Source organism: Aquarana catesbeiana, linkage group LG01 (genome assembly GCF_042186555.1).
Source record: "Aquarana catesbeiana isolate 2022-GZ linkage group LG01, ASM4218655v1, whole genome shotgun sequence".
Classification (NCBI taxonomy): Eukaryota; Metazoa; Chordata; class Amphibia; order Anura; family Ranidae; genus Aquarana; species Aquarana catesbeiana.
The window spans coordinates 352,579,758-352,604,673 of NC_133324.1; the positions used below are offsets into that span (position 1 = coordinate 352,579,758).

Below are 24,916 nucleotides of genomic sequence, written 5' to 3' on the forward strand. Positions count from 1 at the left end.
TTTGTGTGTGTCAACTTTATTGCACAAAATGAGACTTCATTCCTGTCAATGCAACATTTCTGCATTTTATTGCAGCTTACTGCACCGCACCACTGGACTGCATTGCAGTGTGAACAGAACACATAAAAGCAATTGTTTTCTGTGTGTCCTAGCGGTGACCTATATTCATCCAGTGTGGTAAAAAGCAGGTTTACCGCATGTGAACAGATCCCTGAGCACTCATGGAGCACAGAAGCAGGGATCACTGCAGTCTGGCTGGCAGAGGTGATGAAGCAAGCGTTCACAATGTGCATGCAGTACTTGGGCATGTTACAAAGCAACAGTGCCTAGTGTGAGTACACCCTAAATATACTGTGGATTTGGTTCCAGGAACCTGCAACTGCAACTCTGCTGCATCCATATTAAATACCATTTTAACATTTTTAACAAACATCATATACCATATTTATCTTTTTTTTGCCGTGTTTACTCTGAAAACAGCTACATGGAGTCTAACATCATAGTAACCCACACACTGTCAATTACAGTTACTGTACTTTTACTAATGCTGACACACTGTTATTTACAGATAATTTTCACTAATGCTGTTTATGATCCATGCTGTCGTGGGAGGAGTGATGCAGTCATGGGATAGGTGTACTAATTCCTCCGGCCACTGGGTGTCGCAGTGTCTCAGTTGACGCGCATGACTTGATGTCACTTCTTGGAAAGAGGAAGTACGAGAAAAGAAAGGAGAGAGCAGGTAAGTGCGGACGTAGCTTGATAAGAGGGGTATAATACACACTGACAGGAGGTAGGTGGCTCTCTGGGGATATATATTAAAGACTATGCGTGTACAGAACTAGGGGAAGCGGCTGACAGAAAATAAAGCGGGGTTGTGCTGCGTGAATGTCAACACTTTGTAGGACTACAGGTTCCAGCGTGTGGAGGCAATGAGGACATGGGACCCTGACCCTCAGCTGTCCCCATTGGGGGGGATCCTGCTATCTCTGTGTTCCTCCTTCCTGGTGTGAAGACATACATACACCAGAAGTCTTCTATTACTCTAGTATCCAATCACACCATTTCTTTCCACACTCGCTCTGGGATATAGAAATCTTTTTACAGCCGGACTAGCAATATAACAGAAAAGTATTGTAGGAAAAAATACCAGCAGGACTAACTGATCATCCTGAGTGGTGTGACATGGATATAGTATGTGTTTATCTATGAATGTACTACTAAAACTTCCTGCTCCCTCATGTCATAACTCTATAGCAGCCTTTCTCAACCTTTTCAACACAGAGGAACCCTTGAAAAAACTTTCCGGGCTGGGGGGAACCCCTGCTAATAATTACTTTATCCAAAGCTCATGGTACATTAATGTGTAGGTCAGTGGGAAAAATGCTCCTTACACTTGTGGTCATTAGGAAGAGTTACCCCATTATGCCCCGTTTACACGATCGGAAATTTCGCCAGCAAAAGTCCGATGTGATTTTTTTTTTTTTTTGGTCGGAAATTCCGACTGTGTGTATGCTCCATCAGACTTTTACTGATGGAATTTCATCCAGTAAAAGATAGAGAGCAGGTTCTCTGTTTTTCCAACGGAAAAAGTTCCTGTCGGAAATTCCGATTGTCTGTAGCAATTCCTACGCATGCTCGGAAGCAATTCAACACATGCTCGGAAGCACTGGACTTCATTTTCTTGGCTCGTCGTAGTGTTGTACATCACCGCGTTCTTGACGGTCGAAAGTTCAGAGAACTTTTGTGTGACGGTGTGTATGCAAGGCAAGCTTGTGCGGAATTCCATCGTGTGTATGGGGCATAGCATATAGCTACAAAGATCAATGATGTCTGTGGGAACTTGCTCAAGGAACCCCTAGCAACCTCTGGAGGAATCCTAACGTTCCATGGAACCCCGGTTGATAAACAGTGCTCTATAGCAATGACCAAGGGTGTAACCACAAGTCATGTGACCCCATAGCACAGTAATGATGGGGAACTCCAGCTAGCTCTCTGTGGCTGCTAGCTCTGTCAGTAAACTTCATTGATCTTAAAGCACAGTTCCACCCAAAAGTGTAACTTCCAATTTAAGGGCTCCTGTTTATGAAACTGAGCTTTTTGGGGGGGGGGGGGAGAGCAGGTACCCAAATTTGACAGGTACCTGCTCCCACTTCCGTTCTGGCTGCCTAGGCGATCGGAAGCAGAAGCTTTCCCTCCCGAAGTCTTCTGGGACATATGACAGGTCCTAGAAGACTTGGGGACCAGTCACGGAGTGCAGCGTCGCATGTGTAATGGGCACACAGCTTGAAGCTGCAAGCTGTCACAGCTCTGGGTGCCCATAGTAGAGATGTTGGCGCCGCTGAGGGAGGACACGGGAACAACACAGCCCGTGTAAGTGCACCGCTGGACCGTGGGCCAGGTAAATGGCTGTTTATTAAAAGTCAGCAGTTACACTTTTTGTAGCTGCTGACTTTTAATAAACAAAAATATGACTGGAACTCCGCTTTAAAGCTGAACTCTGCCCACGAAAACTTTTTTTAACATGATATTAAAGGTTCCCGTTATGTTTATTTTTTTATTAAAAAAAAAAATCATACTTACCTGCTCTGTATAATGGTTTTGCACAGAGCAGCCCCAATCCTCTTCTTCTGGAGTCCCTGACTGGTGGTGCTCCTCTTTGGCAAGTGCCCTCATAGGCTTCCTATAGGGGCACTCGTGTAGGCTCGGTCCTGAGCCGCCTTGTCTGCTCCTCGTCATAGCATTTATTTGACAGCAGCGGTGCCAATGGCTCCTGCTGCTATCAATTCACCCAGAGAGGAGGGACAGAGCCAGGAGAGCGTCTGTTCTCATGCACAGCGTTGGATCGGGAATGGTCTGAGGTAAGTATAAGGGGGATTCTGCTACACAGAAGGTTTTTTACCTTCATGCATAGAATGCATAAAGGTAAAAAAAAAAACCTTTAGGCTTTAGAACCACTTTAAATATATTCCCCAATAGCTACAAAGGATATGCATTCACTATGTATGTACCAATGGCCTCCGCAAACCCAGATATTAACCGGTAAAAGTGGCAGTGACATCACTGTGCTGCACTTTAAAGAGATGTGCAGAATTAAAAAAAATAAAAATAAACATTCATACCCCCCCCCCTATGCAGATGCAACATCGATCGGATGCTGCAGCTGTGCCCCACAAACACTACACTGAGAACTGAGCAATCATAGACAATCACCGCTCTGTGGTCTGCCCCTCAGCGCTCACTAGCGTGTCGGGCTGTGGAGGGGGCGGGAGTGGCTGGTCAAGTTCTCTGCAGCGCGCTGAGGGACTGAGCCAGCTGCCAATCAGGCATCTGGGTGGATTCTGACATTGTTGAGATCCCTGCAGAGCCTGGTCTGGCTCGGTGACGTGAGAAGTCCCATTGTCAGAATACAAGAGCACAGCGGGGAGAATTCCTCCATCCACCTCATTTGTGTAGATGGGGGAATCCATTTGTTTTTTTCTTAAATGCTTCTTACTACACAGAGAGGGACCAGTGGCCATTCTGAGTTCTGACTTCAGCCATTCTATACTGGAAACTTAAAGGAGAAATGTAGCCAAAGCTTCTATAGATTACAGAAGTGTAGTTCGTTCTGCACTCTTGTGATCCGTTTTTAGCCAATAGCGGGCTGAAGCCCCCTGTCGGCTGATGTCACAGAGCTGGTCCAGGTCCATATGGTCGGGATCCGCCCGGAAGCCCAGACCGACAGCTGGCTCAGCCTCTCAACGATCATCTAGGCCAGCCCCTTCCGCCCACTCCACAGCCCAGTGCTGTAGTCAGGTAGGGGCAGAGCAGAGAGCTGGAGACTGACAGTCCCTGTCTCTCTGCTCACAAAATGCTAAGAACTGAGAGATTAAAGACCTCAGTGCAGAGCCGGCAGGGGACAGATGCAGTATTGGATCGATGCTGCATCCACCTAGGTGAGTATAAAAGTTTTTTTAACATTTTAGCTTTCTATAAGGCCAGCTTCACACTGAGGTGGTTTTCAGGTGTTTTAGCTCTAGAAGTAGCCTCTAAATAACGCCTGAAAACCACCTCCCATTCATTTGTGTGACTTTTCACACTGGGGCGGTGCGCTTACGCGACATTAGGAAAAGTGCCGCATGCAGAATCCTTGGGACAGTTTGGGAGCAGTATATACAGCACTCCCAAAATGCCCTGTCTGTTGAATCGAATGGGCAACGCTTCCAAAGCGCCGCAACACGGGTGGGCTTAACCCCTTCTTCAGCCGCTAGCGGAGGTTAAAAGCACCCTGCTTGTGGCCGAAAAGCGCTGCTTGAACAGCGCTAAAGCCCTGCTAAAACGAGCAGCCGCGGCTCAGTGTGAAGCTGGCTTAAATGATAGATTCACCTTTTAAAAAAGATTTCTAAATTTTACATATTTTTCAGAAAACAAAACTTGCATTTATTATTTTTTCCTGCAGGTGCCTGGAAAGCATTGCATCCATGATCAGTGGATCAGGGGTGCAATGTCGGGCTTCTGCAAACAAGCCCTGCAACTTTCAGGGCTTTCAGTTACAAAACTGCAGGGCTTGTAAATTAACTACAAGAGTGCTCTTCAGCGCTCTCTCAGTTCGTTCAGAACTACAAGCAGTCAGCCGCGGTGGCTGATGGTAGTTATGGTCTATCCATTGATAGGAAACTGTGAATAAATGATGCGGCCACGTGGGTGGAGTACTGCATGGCCGTGCTGTTTTTGAATTGTGACAGTTTTTTGGGGGGAAGATCCCTGTCCACTGTCACACTGAGGCCTAAATACAGTTGGAACAAGTAACATGTTCAGAAAGGTGAACCTATTCTTTAATAAACTCCCTTATGACCCAACCCCCCCCCTTTCTACCCCAGGCCCCATAGCAGCTTCATGGGCTGTCGTTGACAAAAACAAACATACATACTCGCCTCAATGCTGCATCAATGGTCTGATGCTGCAGCTGCCCCTTGCTATCTCTAAGCCCGAGAACTGATGATCGCTCAGTTCTTGGTCTGCTCTGAGCAGAGAGCTGTGACTGTCAGTCTTGGTGTTTTGCTTTGCCCCAACGCTCACTGGAACGCCGGGGAGGGGATTGAGTGGCTGGCTCAGGGTCTCAATGGCATGCTGAGAGGCTGAGCCAGCTGCCGGTCAGGCATCTGGGTGGATCCTGTCATTATTGTAAGGATCCTTCAAGAGCCTGGACTGGCTCTGTGACATTAGTTGACAGTGGGCTTCAGCATGCTTTTGTCTGATTCTGAGTCACAGGAGGGCACAAGCAAATGCACCCCTGTGACCCAGAAGAGAAGGATGGCCAAATAAGCTTTGGCTATAATTCTCTTTTAACCCCTTCCTGCCGAAGGGGTTAAGATGTGCGGCCTCGGCTTTCGGGGGTTATACCGGGATGATGCCCGCAGCTGCAGTTTTTTTTTTTCGTTTTTGGCCACTTTGAAAAAAAAAAAAAAATTTCTAAACGCGGCATGTAAACTCGGCAAAATGGACGTTTTAAACGTGGGTTTTTATCTGTCAAGTTAAATCGTTCAGGAGAGGTTGTAAAAACGTCCTGTGTACATTAAGCCTGAATGGATGGTTATGCCTGACATCAGCATATTGAGACAAGTAAGAACTCCTGATCTGCATACTTGTTCCACGTCAGTCACAATGACAATTCTGAACTAACTGCATCAACATAAGAGCCAGGGAACTAGCATTTTCCCCCCTCATCTTCCAGGACAGCTACTTGAGGGATGATTGGCTCCGCCCTCTACAGGAAACACATATCAGACACAATTTAAAAGGCTACGTCTGGGGTGTTTTTCTGTGTTTATAGACCGAGAAGGGCCCCCTGTATGTATTGGGTTACTTGCCTCCCTGGTGGTTTAGCAGCAGCAACTCCCTTCCATATCCAGCGTCTAGCTGTGTGGAGAGGCATCTTCCTCGTGTTTTCCCCGCGTTGGGTGTACCAAAATGGCTTTGGAGGACTTCCGGTGATGCGGCAAGAGGGCGCCGGAAGTGACATGACGCACTTCCTGGATGCTGTTTTCTTAAAGGATCTCAGCGTGGTACAAAGCAGGGGACTCGCTGCTTTGGAAACAGTCTGCCAAGCACAGGGCAGAGTAGTTTCGCAGTGCAGCAGCGGTCAGAGGAGTCTCACCAGCTGGTTTATGTTCTCCTCTATGGAGTCTTAGGACAGGACTGAGGATGGAGCACCCGCTCGAGTTGAGCCAATGGTGGCATCCGGGTCCAATGCTGCCCCCAAGGTAAACCCTTATCTGTGGATAGAGAGCTACTGAAGCAGGGGAGTCTGTATAAGCCTTTTTTATGGTTTTGTTTTCTGTTTTTTTCTAGGTTGACAAACCTGTAAAGAAAAAATGTGGGAACTGTAGAGCCAGGCTTACTGATAGTTGTAAGAAACTTTTGTGAGGATTGTATTCCATCAAAGGCAGGTTTTGGGGCTACTGCCTCTGTAAAGGAGTTGATGATTTCTATGAAGAAGGTAGTGGCCTCTTTTCGGTCCTTTAACGACAGAGTAGCCGGGCTAGGTCCTTCCACTTCTAAGCCTGTGACTTAGGAGCCTTCAGTCTCAGCTAGATCTCTACCTCTCTTAGTATCAAAGACCGTTAGTTCAGGTAATGTTTCTGACCTGGAAGAAGGTGAGAATCCGGTATCTATGTCTGAGGAGTCTGCATCAGAGAATGAGGATACTGGAAGCTCAACTAAGTATCTTTTCCAGTTGAAGTTATTGACGAACTATTAAAGTCAATATACAGGTAGTCCCCGAGTTACGAACGGGCTAGGGACTGTAGGTTTGTTCTTAAGTCGAATATGTTCGTAAGTCGGAACAGCATTAGCAGAACAGCAGATATGTCGTTTTCCTATGTTCCCGCCGTCGAAAAGGGTCCATCGAATGTGTCCGCTGTCGAAAAGGTTCCGTCGAATGTGTCCGCTGTCGAAAAGGTTCCGTCGAATGTGTCCGCCGTCGAAAAGGTTCCGTCGAACGTGTCCGCCGTCGAATGTGCCCGCCGTCGAAAAGGTTCCGTCAAATGTGCCCGCCGCCCCGTTCGTAAGTAGGAGTCGTTCGCAAGTTGGATATTTGTAACTCTGGGACTTCCTGTATACTGAACAGATCGAGATGCCTCAGCAAGCCCAGTCTGTTCAGGATAAGATGTACAGAGGTCTACAAGGATGGAAAACTGTCTTTTCCTGCACGTCATTCACTCAAGGATATGATCCTTTCTAAATGGAAAGAACCTGAAAGAAGGTTGTTCCAGTCTAGAGGACATGAGAAGGTTTCCCTTTCAGTCTGATTTTGAGGAGGTTTTTTTTCAAATGTCCTAGATTAGTAGCTCCTATGTCTCAAGTATCTTAAAAAGTCAGATCTTTCATTTGAGGACTTTGGAGTCCTTAAGGATCAGATGGATGGGAAGGCCGACTCTTTATTACGTAAGGTCTGGGATGCCTTTGCTTTTTCTTTAGGGCCAGCTGTAGCGTCCACCTGTGTTGCTAGGAATTTAGATGTGTGGGTCCAACGTCTGGATGACCTTCTTTCCTCCGACACCCCCATAGAGAAGATCAGGGATTCTCTGCCCCTTATTACCAAGTCAGTTGCTTTTTTTGGCTGATGCGGCAGCAGATTCTGTAAAATCTGTTGCCAGAACATCAGCACTCATTAATTCAGCTAGACGGGCCATTTGGCTGAAATTTTGGGAAGGTGATCTTGCCTCCAAGAATAAACTTTGCAGCCTACCCTTTGAGGGCAAGCTCTTATTTGGTTCTTCCTTAGAGGAAGTCCTAGCTTGTTCCTCGGAGCAGAGTAAACTGTTTCCATCTTCTCAAAAGAATAAGCCCCAGAATAAGAGGCCTTTTTTTGCGGCTTTCAGAACAAAGTTAATTTTAAGACCAATAGGCAACAGGCAAAGAAGAAGTGGTCATTTAACAAAGACAAGCAAAAAGGGGGGAGGGGGGCACTCTTTACTCCTTCAGCCCCTACCAAAAATCCCCAGCGACGCCAGAGCGGGGGTAGGAGGGAGATTGTCCCATTTCATCAAGGAATGGGCAGAGATTAACAGCAATCCTTTTATCCTCCAAAGGATAGAAAAAGGTTACAGGTTGGAATTCAAAAGCCCCCCACCCTAGAGGTTTTTTCTTACCCATCTGCCGAGTGATCAAGAGATGGCAGGCCATGGTGAATCTGATTGCGATGTGGGAAAGGAGGAGGTTATTTCTCCGGTTCCGGAAGATCAAAAATTCAAGAGGAATTTATTCTCGCGTCTTTCTGGTAAGAAAGGCTTCTAGCGGGTTTCGGATGGTCATCAATTTAAGTGTCCTGAACAGATTCATAGTCTACAGATGATTCCGGATGGAAAACGTTTATTCTGTAAGGAATCTGTTATTACCAGGAGTGTTCATGGTAAACCTGGATCTTCAGGACGCTTACCTTCATGTACCAATCTGCCAGAATCATCAAAAGTTCCTCAGATTTGCAGTTCTCATGGAGAACGGTCCAAGTCATTGGCAGTTCAGAGCCCTCCCTTTTGGTTTCTCGGCAGCACCAAGGATTTTCACGAAAATTATGGCCAAAGTCATGGCCTATTTTCGAATACAGAGGGTAGCGATCGTTCCATATTTAGAAAACTTTTTGGTTTTTGCCTGAGAGAAAGAGAGCCTTGTTCAGGATCTGCAGTTGATCTTACGGATCTTTCAGAAATTGGGGTGGAAGGTCAATCGGCAGAAGTCTTGCCTGGTTCCCTCCCGAAGCATGCCCTTTTTGGGTTACCTAATAGACACAGTTGCCCAAAAGATTTTTCTTCCGGAAGAAAAGATTTTAAAGATTCTTCTCTCTGTGCAGAACTTCAGGTTGCTCCCACAGGCCTCCTTTCATTGTCAGATCATGCAGTTATTGGGCTTAATGACTGCAGCCATTCCGGGGTGCCATGGGCCCAATTACTTTCCAGGCCCCTTCAGGCGTTTCTTTTGCGTCATTGGGATCACAGAAAATGCTCTTTAAATCAGCTAATACAGGTTCCAAGAGAGGATTTTCTTAATCTGTCCTCTGCAGGGACGGAAGAACTGGGCACAGTATTCCCCAATGAAAATTACTACAGATGCCAGTCTGTGGGGCTGGGGAGCTCACTCGGGGGACTGGCAGGCCCATTGAACCTGGCTGCCAGAGGAGGCATGCCAGTCATTAAATTTGAGAGAACTGTGAGCAGTGGGGAAGGCTTTAATTGCTCTGGAGGAAAGGGTCATTTCAAAAGACCTGTTGATTTTTTCAGACAATGCCACAACTGTGGCGTACCTAAACAAGCAAGGGGGCACTCGCTCGGATACTCTTCTATTGTTAAGCCAGCAGATTCTGTCCTGGGCAGAGAACAATGCCTCTTTAGTCAGGGCGGTGCACGTCAGTGGGACAGCGAATGTTCTGGCGGACTATCTGAGCAGAGTAAACATCAGTGGCAGCAGTTGGGAACTGAATCAAGACATGTTCCAGGAGATTGTGTTAAGGTGGGGTGTTCCCAGAGTGGATCTTTTTGCATCCAGTCTCAAGAAGAAACTACCGGCTTTTTTCTCGCTGGAAAGAGTGACTGAGTCCTTGGGGACAGATGCGCTCTCTTTCCCGTGGAACTTCACTGTAGCCTACGCCTTCCCTCCGTTTTCCTCTCTTGCCTCTGGTAGTTCGGAAGATTGTTCAGGATCAAGCAGAAGTTATCCTGATTGCCCCTTGGTGGCCCAGGAGAAGTTGGTTCTCCTCGCTGAAAGCTCTCTCAATAGAACCCCTCTAAAGCTGATGTCAGAGTGGAGGGATCTTCTCCATCAGGGGCCGATGCTCCATACAAATGCTCAGACCTTCAATTTGATGGCCTGGAGGCTGAGCGGCGCATCCTACAGCTAAGGGGGTGTTCAGAGAGGGTTTTTGAGACTATCCTGGACAGCGGTAAGTTAGTCATAAGAAAGATCTATGGGAAAGTTTGGAAAACTTATTTGCTTCCTGGCAGAAGAAGACAGGAATGGATTCTTTTTCTACTCCCTATATACCTTTTTACAGAGGGGAGCGAAGAAAGGACTTTCTGTCAGCACCCTAATCCCCCGTACACACGATCGGATTTTCCGACGGAAAATGTGTGATAGGACCTTGTTGTCGGAAATTCCGACCGTGTGTAGGCTCCATCACACATTTTTCATCGGATTTTCCAACACACAAAGTTTGAAAGCAGGATATAAAATCTTCCGACAACAAAATCCGTTGTCGGAAATTCCGCTCGTGTGTACACAAATCCGACGGACAAAGTGCCACGCATGCTCAGAATAAATAAAGAGATGAAAGCTTTTGGCCACTGCCCCGTTTATAGTCCCGACCTACGTGTTTTACGTCACCGCGTTCAGAACGATCGGATTTTCCGACAACTTTGTGTGACCGTGTGTATGCAAGACAAGTTTGAGCCAACATCCATCAGAAAAAATCCTAGGATTTTGTTGTCGGAATGTCTGAACAAAGTCTTAGGGTTCAGGTTGCTGCCCTGTCTCTGTTTGCAGAAAGAAGACTAGCTGAGGACATTTTGGTCAAGAGGTTCCTTTCAGCCAGAACTGTTAAACAGATTCCCCCCTGGGATCTGTCGTTAGTATTATGCTTTAACTAGGGCTCCCTTTGAGCCATTGAAATTGATTTCCTTAAAGATTACCTTTCTTTTGGCTATAACGTCAGGCAGAAGGATTTCTGATCTAGAATCCCTTTCCTGAGGATTTTAGAGGACAGGGTAGTGATCAGGCCCGATAATTTGTACTTGCCCAAAGTTTCTTCCAGCTTTCACAGGTCCCAGGAGGTAGTTCCTCCTAGTTTTTGTTCCTCCCCCAAGAATGCGGAAGAGGAAAGATTTTGTTTTTTGGACATGAGGAGATGTCTTCTGCTTTATCTGGAAAGGTCTAGTGAGTTTAGGAGATCCTCCCAACTCTTAGTGTTGTTCAGTGGCCCCAAAAAGGGGACCAAAGCATCAAAAAGTTCCATTACCAGATGGATTAGGGAAGCAATTTGTGAAGTTTACAGAACGTCAGGTCACACCCCTCCTTCCAGAATTAGAGCCCGTTCAACGAGAACTTTGGCCGCGTCATGGGCAGAAAGAGCGGGAGCATCACAGGAAGAAATTTCTAAAGCTGATGTCTGGTTCTCCTCATGCGTTTATCAAGCATTATAGAGTCCAGATGCTTTCCAGCCAAGACCTCTCCTTTGGTAGGAAAGTACTTCGGCCTGCCGTCCCTCCCTAAGGTATAGAATCTTGCTTATCCTCTCAAGTAGCTGTCCTGGAAGATGAGGGGGGAAAACCCCTGTTAGTCTTACCGCTAACGGTATTTCCATGAATCTTCCAGGACAGTGTCTATTTTCCCACCCTATTCTGTATTCGCTAGTCTCCTTTTGTTTACCTGGTGGTGGTGTTTTAGTGAGTTTCTGTTATTCCTCTGCTGAGTGAACTTTTGGTGAAGGTTTACTTGATCTTCAAACAACTGAGGGTCTGAGGAGAGGGAGGGGCCTTTTAAATTGTCTGATTTGTGTTTCCTGTAGAGGGCGGAGCCAATCTCTCAAGTAGCTGTCCTGAAAGATTCATGGAAATACCGTTACCGGTAAGTCTAATGGGGGTTTTCTGTAAAATTGCCTTGAATACATCCTTATTACAAAAAGTGGCTTGAATACATCCTTACTACAGATTTATGGTAAAGTGTATGTATGTTTGGCAATAAAATGTCTACAGTATATATACATTTCCCCAAGTTTTATTATTGTAATGTTCTAACTTACAGGACAGTACCTGTTAATCCCTTCAGCAATCCAAAGTTGTGTTATCGGCCTTACAAGGTTATTCTATTCTTGACTACAAAACAGGGCAGGGCTGACAACACTGCTTGGGTTTTCAGTGCAGCACAGATGGCGCTCTCAGCTTAAACAGGACCTTAAAGGCTAAGTTCACCTTTGGGAGCATGTTACATGTTATACCCAAATTTAGAGTGTAACGTGCTCTTAGTGACCCACCTCCCGCTGCAAGCATTCCTTGCTTTGTGACAGCAGCCCGGGAGCTATCCCCCCCCCCCCCCAGCACCCGCTGTCACAATTTGAAAATGGTGCATGGCTCCACCCACATGGCCGCATCATTCATTCAGAGTTTTCTTGTGAATAAATTAGACCAGTGTTTCTCAACCTTTTTTTCAGTCAAGGCACCCTTTAAAAATGATGGACAATCTCTAGGCACCCTTTAAAAAGTATGGACAGTCTCGAGGCAACCAATTCTAAAATGTAAAAGCTATTCTAATAGTTTTATATAATGCAACAACATCCACAAGTCCAAGAAGGACACCCAAGATTAGAGGTGATTTATTCTTCCAAAGCAAATGCATTTTGCAAACTGCTACTGACTAGTATTCCAATGTTTCTCTTCTCCCTCAGTTTTTCTCCATCACTCAGCTAATATGGCCCCAACGCTGATGGAGAGGGGCAGGGGAGGGTTAAACAAGGATGCTATGCAGGCGACTGACATCCTCTTCGTCAACTGATGATGCTATTGGTTATTAGAACACCATTTGGATAAATAATGAAGAAACTCCTGCGCTGTCAGAAATACCTATGCTAAGGGGCACTGCTGCAACACCTAAATGGCTGATCCAAACAGACAAAAGTGGTATGAATAAAGTGAGTGGTGATTGCGCTGTGATAAAAGGGGAAGGGGCTAGCTCAAATGTATAGAGAGGTGAATGAAAAATGAAACAATTATACAAAATATAAAGGTATAATGAGCATGAGGGCTAGTATCGTACTAGCACATAAAAAAATTTGTAAATACTGAAACAAAAGAAAAGAAAAATCTCAGTGCAAAAGGGCTAGTATCATACTAGCACATATGTGGTAACTCAGCAAATACTTATTGGTGACTCCAAGTAAATAAATAAATGGTGAACAGTCCCACCACCTTGTAGTACAAAGTGCTCAAACAATGAGTCAACAGTTCCAAAAAGGCAAGTCCACAAGCCACAGGGAAGGGAAAAAAGGTCTTCAGTGGGGACACCTCTGTGCTCGCAAGCAGCTCACCTTACTGCTGCAAGACAACAGCTTGTAATCCAATAAAAAATCACCAGCAGGCAAGGGTCCCATCCAGTAGTTCAGGCGATTCGGGTGGTGGGTATGCAGGATGGTATATAAAAAACATAAGCAGACAGTATATAGTATAACTCCGTGGCGGCCAGAGTGGAAAACGGGACAGGACACAGAAGGGGGATGCACTCACTTTTGTAAAATGAGTGTGGGCGTCAATCCAACGAACGCCAAGTTCGTATACCTCAAAAGGGTGTCTTCAAACTGTCCCCGTTTCCTCAATGCTCGTCACAATGGGATGAATATATGTGGAGTGTTGGAAGAGAGTGCACATAGCGTGATCCCGTATATAAATCAGTTTATTAGGTTAAAAACAACATGGTACACTTACATTTAGCAGAAGGCTATAGTAAAAAACATCCGCGAGCGCCGAGCTCGTATCCTATTGTCAGTCTGTGACAGTTCCCGTGCTCCAATCCTTATGCGTATTGTCACGTCACGTGACTTCATCAGAGGAACAATGATGAAGTCACGTGACGTGACGATACGCGTCAGGATTGGAGCATAGGAACTGTCACAGACTGACGATAGGATACGAGCTCGGCGCTCGTGGATGTTTTTTACTATAGCCTTCTGCTAAATGTAAGTGTACCATGTTGTTTTTAACCTAATAAACTGATTTGTTATTGGATTACAAGCTGTTGTCTTGCAGCAGTAAGGTGAGCTGCTTGCGAGCACAGAGGTGTCCCCACTGAAGACCTTTTTTCCCTTCCCTGTGGCTTGTGGACTTGCCTTTTTGGAACTGATGACTCATTGTTTGAGCACTTTGTACTACAAGGTGGTGGGACTGTTCACCATTTATTTACTTGGAGTCACTAATAAGAATTTGCTGAGTTACCACATATGTGCTAGTATGATACTAGCCCTTTTGCACTGAGATTTTTTCTTTTCTTTTATTTCAGTATTTACAAATTTTTTTATGTAAGCCCTCATGCTCATTATACCTTTTATATTTTGTATAATTTTTTCATTTTTCATTCACCTCTCTATACATTTGAGCTAGCCCCTTCTCCTTCCTCCCCCCCCCCTTCCCCTTTTATCACAGCGCAATCACCACTCACTTTATTCTTAGAACACCATTTGACCACAGAAAAGAGTATCCCCCTTAAATTGGGACTTTAACCACTTGCCGACCGCCTCACGCAGATATACTGTGGCAGAATGGCACAGGCAGGCAAAGTAACGTATGGGTAAGTTACTTGCCTCCCGCGGGCGGGGGGTCCGACACCCCCCCCCCCCCCCCCCGGTACCCGAGGCGGTCGGCAACTTCACCATTCGTGGCCACCCCCTCGCGATCGCTCCCAGCCAATGACAATCTTCCTCTGCTGCTGTATAGTAAACAGCGGCAGAGGAAGTGATGTCATCTCTCCTCGGCTCGGTATTTTCCGTTCCGGCGCCGAGGAGAGAAGACATCTGAGGAAGTGCACAACACACACACACTTACAGTAAAACACACCAGGCACACTTTACACCCGTCCCCCCCCCCCCCGGTACAGTGACACCAAGCAGTTTTTTTTTTTTTTTTTCTTTTTTCTTATTACTGCATTGGTTTCAGTTTGTGACAGTTAGAAGTGGTAGGGCGGTTAGTGGTAGCCCCCTTTAGGTCTAGGATACTCCCCTAACCCCCCCATATAAAGTTTTAACCCCTTGATCACCCCCCGTCGCCAGTGTCACTAAGCGATCGTTTTTCTGATTGCTGTATTAGTGTCACTGGTGACGCTAGTTAGGGAGGTAAGTATATAGGTTCGCCGTCAGCGTTTTATAGCGTCAGGGACCCCCATATACTACCTAATAAAGGTTTTAACCCCTTGATTGCCCCCTAGTTAACCCTTTCACCAGTGATCACCGTATAACTGTTACGGGTGAAGCTGGTTAGTTTTATTTTTTATAGTGTCAGGGCACCCGCCGTTTATTACCTAATAAAGGGTTAGCCCCCTGATCGCCCGGCGGTGATATAACTTAGGTTTTAGGGTCAGATAGAGTCTGCGTCGCCCCAGACAGCGTCAGGTTAGCGCCAGTAGCGCTAACACCCACGCACGCACCATACACCTCCCTTAGTGGTATAGTATCTGAACGGATCAATATCTGATCCGATCAGATCTATAGTAGGGTCCCCAGCAGTTTAGGGTTCCCAAAAACGCAGTGTTAGCGGGATCAGCCCAGATACCTGCTAGCACCTGCGTTTTGCCCCTCCACCCCGCCCAGCCCACCCCACCCCACCCAAGTGCAGTATCGATCGATCACTGTCACTTACAAAACACTAAACACACATAACTGCAGCGTTCCATAAGTGCAGTTCAAGTTGGTGAGGTGACAAGCACAAGTAGTGTCCCGCTGCCACCAAGAGGAAGACAAACACAGGCCCGTCGTGCCCATAGTGCCCTTCCTGCTGCATTCGCCAATCCTAATTGGGAACCCATCACTTCTGCAGCACCCGTACTTCCCCCATTCACATCCCCAACCAAATGCAGTCGGCTGCATTAAAGGCATTTTCTTTATGTCCTCCCGAGTACCCCTACCCAACGAACCCCCCCAAAAAAGATGTGTCTGCAGCAAGCGTGGATATAGGCGTGACACCCGCTATTATCGTCCCTTCTGTCCTGACAATCCTGGTCTTTGCATTGGTGAATGTTTTGAACGCTACCATACACTAGTTGAGTATTAGCGTAGGGTACAGCATTGCACAGACTAGGCACACTTTCACAGGGTCTCCCAAGATGCCATCGCATTTTGAGAGACCCGAACCTGGAACCGGTTAGTTATAAAAGTTACAGTTACAAAAAAAAGTGTAAAAAAATTAAAAAATACAAAAAAATATATAGAATAAAAAAAAAATAGTCGTTTTATTGTTCTCTCTCTCTATTCTCTCTCTATTGTTCTGCTCTTTTTTTACTGTATTCTATTCTGCAATGTTTTATTGTTATTATGTTTTATCATGTTTGCTTTTCAGGTATGCAATTTTTTATACTTTGCTGTTTACTGTGTTTTATTGTTAACCGTTTTTTTGTCTTCAGGTACGCCATTCAGCTGCAGCGCGGATTTATTTATCTTGACAGCAACAGCGTTTGCTCCCACGATATATAAAGCCGTGACTCCAGCGGAGGTGATATATGCCGAAGCATGGGGGCAGCATTGGCGAGTGAGCGATTTGCTCCTAACTTTTGGGGCAGATGCCCCCATGCTGCAGCATATATAAATGGTGCATGTATGCCCATCATTAGAAGTGGGTGGATGAAGGGAGGTATTCTAATGGTGGGCATACCCACCAATCAATCTCTTTTTTTTCGTTCAGCCCACAGGCTGCATGAAAAAAAAAAGATTACAATATATGCCCAACAAGGACCAGCAACGTACTGGTATGTTGCTGGACTTTGAGTGGTTATGCCAGAATGATGCCTGCAGGTTTAGGTATCATCTTGGTATCATTCTTTTCAGCCAGCGGTTGGCTTTCATGTAAAAGCAATCCTAGCGGCTAATTAGCCTCTAGACTGCTTTTACGAGCAGTGGGAGGGAATGCCCCCCCCCCCCCCCCACCGTCTTCCGTGTTTTTCTCTGGCTCTCCTGTCCCAACAGGGACCTGAGAATGCAGCCGGTGATTCAGCCAGCTGACCATAGAGCTGATCAAAGACCAGAGTGGCTCCAAACATCTCTATGGCCTAAGAAACCGGAAGCTACGAGCATTTCATGACTTAGATTTCGCCAGATGTAAACAGCGCCATTGGGAAATTGGGAAGGCATTTTATCACACCAATCTTGGTGTGGTCAGATGCTTTGAGGGCAGAGGAGAGATCTAGGGTCTAATAGACCCCAATTTTTTCAAAAAAGAGTACCTGTCACTACCTATTGCTATCATAGGGGATATTTACATTCCCTGAGATAACAATAAAAATGATTTAAAAAAATGAAAGGAACAGTTTAAAAATAAGATAAAAAAGCAAAAAAATAATTAAAAAAAAAAAAAAAAAAGCACCCCTGTCCCCCCCGGTCTCGCGCAAAGGTGAAGCAAGCGTCGGTCTGATGTCAAATGTAAACAGCAATTGCACCATGCATGTGAGGTATCACCGCGAAGGTCAGATCGAGGGCAGTAATTTTAGCAGTAGACCTCCTCTGTAAATCTAAAGTGGTAACCTGTAAAAGCTTTTAAAAATGTATTTAGTTTGTGGCCACTGCACGTTTGTGCGCAATTTTAAAGCATGTCATGTTTAGTATCCATGTACTTGGCCTAAGATCATCTTTTTTATTTCATCAAACATTTGGGCAGTATAGTGTGTTTTAGTGCATTAAAATTTTTTAAAAAGTGTGTTTTTTCCCAAAAAAATGCGTTTGAAAAATCGTTGCGCAAATACTGTGTGAAAAAAAAAAATGAAACACCCACCATTTTAATCTGTAGGGCATTTGCTTTAAAAAATATATAATGTTTGGGGGTTCAAAGTAATTTTCTTGCAAAAAAAAAAAAAAAAAAATTTTTCATGTAAACAAAAAGTGTCAGAAAGGGCTTTGTCTTCAAGTGGTTAGAAGAGTGGGTGATGTGTGACAAAAGCTTCTAAATGTTGTGCATAAAATGCCAGGACAGTTCAAACCCCCCCAAATGACCCCATTTTGGAAAGTAGACACACCAAGCTATTTGCTGAGAGGCATGTCGAGTCCATGGAATATTTTATATTGTGACACAAGTTGCGGGGAAAAAGAAATTTTTTATTTTTTTTTTTTTGCACAAAGTTGTCACTAAATGATATATTGCTCAAACATGCCATGGGAATATGTGAAATTACACCCCAAAATACATTCTGTTGCTTCTCCTGAGTACGGGGATACCACATGTGTGAGACTTTTTGGGAGCCTAGCCGCGTACAGGACCCCGAAAACCAAGCACCGCCTTCTGGCTTTCTAAGGGCGTAAATTTTTGATTTCACTCTTCACTGCCTATCACAGTTTCGGAGGCCATGGAATGCCCAGGTGGCACAACCCCCCCCCCCCCCCCCCAAATGACCAAATGACCCAATTTTGTAAAGTAGACACCACAAGCCATTTGCTGAGAGGTATAGTGAGTATTTTGCAGACCTCACTTTTTGTCACAAAGTTTTGAAAAAAGAAAAAAACACTCTTCGGTTCTTTCCCAAGAGCCGGCCAAGGTGGGACCGTTTTGGATATTTATCCACCCGGCATGCAGCCGGCACAATACTGGTTCCAACGAACGCTTATCCCACTCTGGCTCATTTAATGAACCTGGATCATGGTAACACAATATGTACACAACCTATTTAGGCTCTGGGTCTGGCGTCCATGAAAAACACGTTATTGTACCTTTGGGGGTCATAGGTGCTGCCTGAACACAAGTCATTCCACCGGAATCCATACACTTGTAAAATACTTGTAAAATACTGATGAAGGTATCAGAATACCGGAAACGCGTTTGGTATCGGGGTATATCACCCCTAGGAGAGTACATCTAATATCATATTTGTATAATTCCTGTTCTAATCTTGTATCAATTTTGTATGGAATGCACTTTCTTCTTTGTATGTTATAGACGTTTTTAAATACATTAATAAAATATACATTTTTTACCTCAAGAGTTGGTGGTCTATTAAAGTCCCAATTTAAGGGGGATACTCTTTTCTGTGGTCTAATACGTTAGGGATGGGACCACCATACTCTACACTTGTCATGATGGAAGCCTCCTTTCTATTAGAACACCATTAGCTAGGAGGTTATAATAGTGCACAATGTAAACCTGTGACTTGGTGTAACTAAAAAGGCAGCGTTTATCCATATGCTGACTTGTATACAATTTTTGGGCAGTTTTTAGGCATTTTGCCTGGGCACCCTGGTTGAAGAAGGCTGAATTAGACTACAAGTACCATTGGGCTCTGCGGCCTAAGGCTTGTAGTTCTCAACGAACTGTGAGGGCTCTGGTGAGCATCCTTGTAGTCCATTGATTCTTCCAGCCAATCGGTAACTGCGTGCCTGTATCGAATGTATGGGCAGACAGTTTACTGAGTGTCTGCAGGTTCAACACATTGCACCCACTATCTGCTGATCTTGGCTGCAATGTAAAAAAATAAATAAATTTACATTTTGTTACCTGCAAAAAGATGTGCATTTAATACTGTAATGTTCGATACAAGTTGCCGGCAGGTTGTTTTTTATATAGTTTATCAGCCATTCCTGTTAATACTGTATATTCACATTTAGTATTGGAACTGCCCGATTCTTCATTTTATGCATAAATCTAGTTCTGTTCAAGGGATATATTTCTATAATTTTCCTCTCTTTCTTTGTAATATACAAAGGTGTAAAGAGACGTTTGTATGCATAGTAATGCATGTTATTTTATATACGTATATTGCTATGTATTTTTACATATCAGATTAGTTAAAAAAAAAAACACAACTGCAAAAAAGCATTTCTGCAGAACTCTATACTTATTTTTATTTTTTTAAATATTGCATACATAAGTGTAAAGATTATACAGTAGATAGGTATATTACCGGAAACTAAAGCAATATCTGCACCATTCAAGTCCCAGCATTGCCTAAAACACTGTAAATGAGGATATATAACAGTAATGGTAAAATCAAAGCACCATTATGACCTTAATCAACCTCCAGGGAAAACTGAGAGATAGTTTAAAAGAAATCCTGTAGAAATATCAGGAAAGGAGTCCATTCTTAGTCTGCGAATAAATTAAGAGTTCCCTGAAGTAAGTCTATAACTGCTCGTCGATTAAGATATTTCAAGAGGATACCCAGCGGGTTCAACCAGGTCTTGTGAGACAAGTTTTTGATAGTTGCAGTAACATATGTAGAAGAGGGCGGTTGTTTGGTGGCTGCATTTGCTAAACTTTTTTTTGCATTGGATGTCCGCATTGTGCCATGACTTGTGAATATGCATTCCTATGGATTCTGATAAGTCATTTCCAGTGTGAGAAGAAGATTGAGACCGCAAGCACAAATTCTATGCCAGGCATGCCAGTTGAGGATTTGGAGACATCAGAGGAGGCAAATGCTCTTTGTGGAAGTGGAGAGCATAGGCTAAATTTTAATCTGCGGTAAAACAATTTGATCAAGAAAAAAAATCAGTGTACAGTGATGTACAATGAATCCAATCCCTATTATATCTTGAAATAGAAGCCAAATTACACAGTTCACACTCATGCAAATTCAGTCCACCATTGGTAGGGTGCTGCTGTAAAGAATGAAAACTAATAGTCGCACTTCTTACATCCCAAATGAACTCTCTGAATGGCCTGTAAAGACTGCTCCATTGGATTAGGGAGGGCTTGGGATGTTTAAAAATGTTTGGGTAAGCTACAGTTTTAATGAAACTAGTCCTTGTAATTCTATTTCTTAGGTCTTTATGCTGGCTATATTGGCAAGGCCATGGCGAACGAGCAGCTCAGAGATGTTCTGGAACTTGCTTTAATTAACGAGCCAGAGGCCGTAACAATGGATCTGCTTGACAAGATGTTCAAAGTCCCTTTCAGAGAGCGATATCGTAGGCTGGATTTACCGAGTCTTCTTTCAGGAGGAGCACAGGTAAATGTTAATTATATTCTTTTATTATATAGCATATACCAAGAAAGCTTGAACCCATGAAGACGTTCCCTCTTCTGCATTTTTACTGTAAGTTGCATCCATGAAGATTCACTTATTCTAACAATTGCTGTCTTTTTTTCCCTCTATATGGACTCAGGGACCAGCTCTGCGGTCTGTAATCACAGCTCTCAATATACTAGAGAAATATGGGAAAAACCTTCTTTCACCAAATCGACCCAAATTCTGGAGAAGTGTCAAGTTTAATAATCCTGTATTCAAGACAACAGTGGATGCTGTTGAGGTGATATTTTTTATTATGCTAAAATGATGTCATTTGCAAATGGAAAAAAGGCGTCTTATTTAATTCTTGCACCTTAAAAAATACACAAAAAAATAAAACTAATGTAAACAGAAACATGTAAATATAAATGGTAACAAAAATAGAAACAATAATAAAAATAGCTAAGGGAATATAAGGGGTTAATTAGGCCTGATTAGGGTTAACTAAGGGTTAAAAGGGGTTAAATCAGAATACATTTTATTTATTTTACCCGTTACATTATTGTTCAGCAATTCCTATTCTTGATGTATCCGATATTAAATCTTGGTCCAATCTCTAGCAGTTTCTATGGGCAGTGTGTGGCTGTTCAATAAATTGGAAGTGATTTTGACACCTTTAGTGCTGGTTCACACCAGGATCCCACAGGAACACGGGGCACAAGTTCCTGCATGTCCCTTTGCGGCCCGATTTTTGCAGCCCGTTCATTTGAATGGGCTGAAATCGCAACAGAATTTGGGAAAGTAGTGCATGCACTACTTTAAAAACAAAACTGTGTACTGTGGCACCATGCGATTTGGTGTCCGCAAGCGCACTGCTTTTGTGATCTGCCTTTGCGGTGCTGTGGCACCCACAGCACATCACAAAGGCAGTGCGTTTTGAGGTGTAAACCGGCTCTTACAGAGTGTGGGACGTGAACTCGAGCACGTAGATTGAAAAGGTGTAAGGTCCTCCTGAACTGTATATTGTCTGCTCTCCTGTTTTAGGAAAAGTAGCAAATTATTTTAAATTAAACGTGAAATTTAAAGTACAACTTCACTAGAATCAAAGTTATACTTTTTAGAAGCGGGTGTAATTAACATTCATGTTTCAGCTCTGACAAAGCTGGAAGGTGGCAAGGGAGTTTGGGTCGTTAAGTATACCTTGTGTGGGAGGCACTGTCTCTTTGCCCTGAATGGGCAGAGTGACAGTGCTTTTTTTTTCTTTTTTCTTTCTTTTTTTTTTTTTTTTTTTAACACTTTATTAGACATATTGAGAAAAATGCTCAATATGAGCACCATGAGATATATAATACAAGCAAGCCTTCATATAACAAGATATTGGAGAAAACAAATACAGCTTTGCTTGGATCATAAAACAAAAAGGAAACCTAAAATAAGTCAAAGTTGCACACCTGGGTACATAGAAACAGCGGTTGGAGGACAACGTTTTAGAAAGTTTAATATACCATACCCCTAAATCAGTAGACCCAGCAATATATGTTTTCTTAATTGCTGGAAATAGAGTGGAAGAACACCACACATCCCATATTTTATTATATTTCTTAGGGCAACCTCCTATGTTCGTACACTAATTTTTCAAAGGGCAATAACTGATTTACCCTCTGAATCCATGTTCGGACAGATAGAGGACTGGGTTGAATCCATTAAGCGCAATAGCCTTCCTGGCCAAAAATCTTTCAGCAAAACTCGTTGATATCTCTGCCACTGTTCCTCATCTAATATACCTAGGAGACAAATCCTAGGAGTGCATGGTACAGAAAAGAGAACAAGAGATCTGAGTTAGAAGGTATATATCTCAGAAATGAGTCCTACAGTGCATTTTTAAGTAGATAAAGTCATGCTATGGCTGACCCCATTATGCAGCTCACTATTGGTTAAAGTGGAACTAAAGTCTGTGGTGATTACCTCTCCTTCAGTGGTCCAATATCCCTTACTGGCATCTTGTACCTGTCTTCTCCTGGGTGCTGTGCAGAGTCTGTCTTCATTGCTCGATGTGGGATGATGTAATTCAGCCATCCCAGCAAACAGGATCTGTGTCGGAATGTAAACCGAGCTGTGCTTGCGCAGCTCAGTGTGCATTCCAAAGAAGACTGCAAGCAGGCAGGAGGAGTTATTTTATTGTGGAATAGATATTGCATGTCTCCTTAGCAATAAAGAACCTGCCTACGCACTGTTTTTTAAACTGAAACTTTAGTTCCTCTTTATTGATGCTATTTGATTTTTTGTAAAATAAACAAAGAAGCAATAAGAGGTGAAACATGACTTTCGTAATGTATAACATTGTCAAGAGCAGTGTGAGATTCCAGTGAAATCGTGGCTGTGGCTGTGGGGGCCTATATACAACTGATGACCCCTGGGACACCAAACTATTTGAATGCCTGTAGTTTTCTTTCAGTTCCTAGGGAATGTTACTAGGTTTAAAGAAATTACAAGTTTATGGTTATTAGGCAGCGCATCACAGCAATGGGCCAATAAGGAGGTGAGGTAGGGGATAGGGTCAGCTCAGGGCTAAACCAGGAAGTTTTGTGGGGTGTGGGAATTTTACCTTTTTAGACCGTTAAAATCCTCTAAGGCAGGGATCCTCAAACTACGGCCCTCCAGCTGTTGCAGGACTACATGTCCCATGAGGCATTGCAAAACTCTGACATTCACAAACATGACTAGGCATGATGGGAATTGTAGTTCCTGAACAACTGGAGGGCCGTAGTTTGAAGACCCCTGCTCTAAGGCATTCCTTATCTGAAGGTATGTGCAGACACTTTCTATTGGACATACTGGTTTTTTTTTGTCTGTCTTTTCTTTAGTGTCCTTTATTGTTAATACCCCAGTTTAATGTCCTATAGGGTGGACGCCATGTGTTGTCATTGTATGGATACACGCACTCTCTTCCGGATGGCCTCAGCTTTCCAGATTCAGTGGCTGAGCCAGATACAACTGAAGTTGCTGCAGTAACTGCTGATGTCCTTATCCTCCATCGAGAACTTAATCTTCTGATTTCAGTTAGTGTTGCATTGTTAAATCTAAACATTATTATTACTTTTCATTTTTCAAAAATGTCCTACTCCCATTTTCTTTTAGTTTGCTGATATTGTTATGGGGTTCCTTTTACAGAATTCTCACCCACACCAGGATGAAGCTGCTCAAGAACTATTGGGAGCAAAACTGCCACAGGTAGGGTGACATGACCATATAGAGTAGATCATGAGGATATGCCGTGCTTAGGCTTAATGCTGCGTTTATTTTGCCTTAACGCATTTCTGTCATAGGGGAATGCACTGCTATCAAGGATAAAGTGCAGGCACATTTTTCAAGTGGTTGTAAACGTCAGACATGAAATATGAATAAATCATATCCCTCTATAGTGTGTACTTGTCTCAATCCAGAGCACTGTCATTTCTGTCTGATGTCTTGTTCCTTTACTATCTGCATGAGTCACGCAAAAGATGCCAGAAGAGGGATCTCCAGTGCACAGCCTGTGATTGACAGGCTTAGCTCTATTCCTGTGTGCTGTGTGAAGGGGGGGGTGTCGTCTCCCCCCCCCCCAAGCAACTTTGAGCTCTCCTCACTGAGCTCTGCAGTGTGTAATCTTAGCTCTCTGCTCCCTGTTTTCTGACAGCTCAGACAAGCTTTATAAATACTGGACTTTCTACGAATGTAGAGAAGAGAAGACTGCAGATAAACAGGCAAAACTTATCTAGTAGGATTTTTTTTCATCCCTGTGTGTCACCTGAGTCCAGTCACTTCACTGGGAATATGTAAGGGTTTACAACTCTAAGTTCTGTAGTGTCCAAGTCTCCACTGTTGGGCAAGTCAAACTTGCTTATTGGTAGTAAAGCTTGAAACTAAATGGAAGGTTATATATAAATACATCATCCAAATAAGTATTTGGTTATCGGTATGAGGAGACGCAGCAACCAAAATTGTATCAAAAAAGTTTATTCCAAAAATGTAAAAGTAACACATTTAAAACATTCAGAGCAAAAGTTCATATAAGAATGTAAACAATTGGCCAAACTGTGTTAGCTTGTACTGTTCTGTCGAGGTTGACGCGTTTCGCAATCTGCTCCTTTGGGACCGTTTTAATCTTGACAAACAGTAGGCCTATCCAAAAGAAATGCAACATAATTAATTAAACCTAAACATGCAAGGTAGACAGCGTCGCATATACAGCACAAATAAATATATGGAATTAAATGAAGAA

General features: G+C 43.8%; 1 protein-coding gene across 1 annotated transcript in view; it reads left to right on the forward strand.

The window, feature by feature from the left end:
• The first annotated feature begins 622 nt into the window (after window positions 1–622).
• Window positions 623–24,916, forward strand: part of RNF31 (ring finger protein 31) — an 86,229-nt gene continuing 61,935 nt past the window's right edge. The window contains exons 1-5 of the mRNA XM_073632763.1: window positions 623–742; window positions 20,471–20,655; window positions 20,813–20,956; window positions 23,559–23,714; window positions 23,827–23,886. Of these exons, the coding sequence (XP_073488864.1) occupies window positions 694–742; window positions 20,471–20,655; window positions 20,813–20,956; window positions 23,559–23,714; window positions 23,827–23,886 (594 nt within the window). The 5' untranslated portion in view covers window positions 623–693. The remainder of the gene's footprint in view (window positions 743–20,470; window positions 20,656–20,812; window positions 20,957–23,558; window positions 23,715–23,826; window positions 23,887–24,916) is intronic.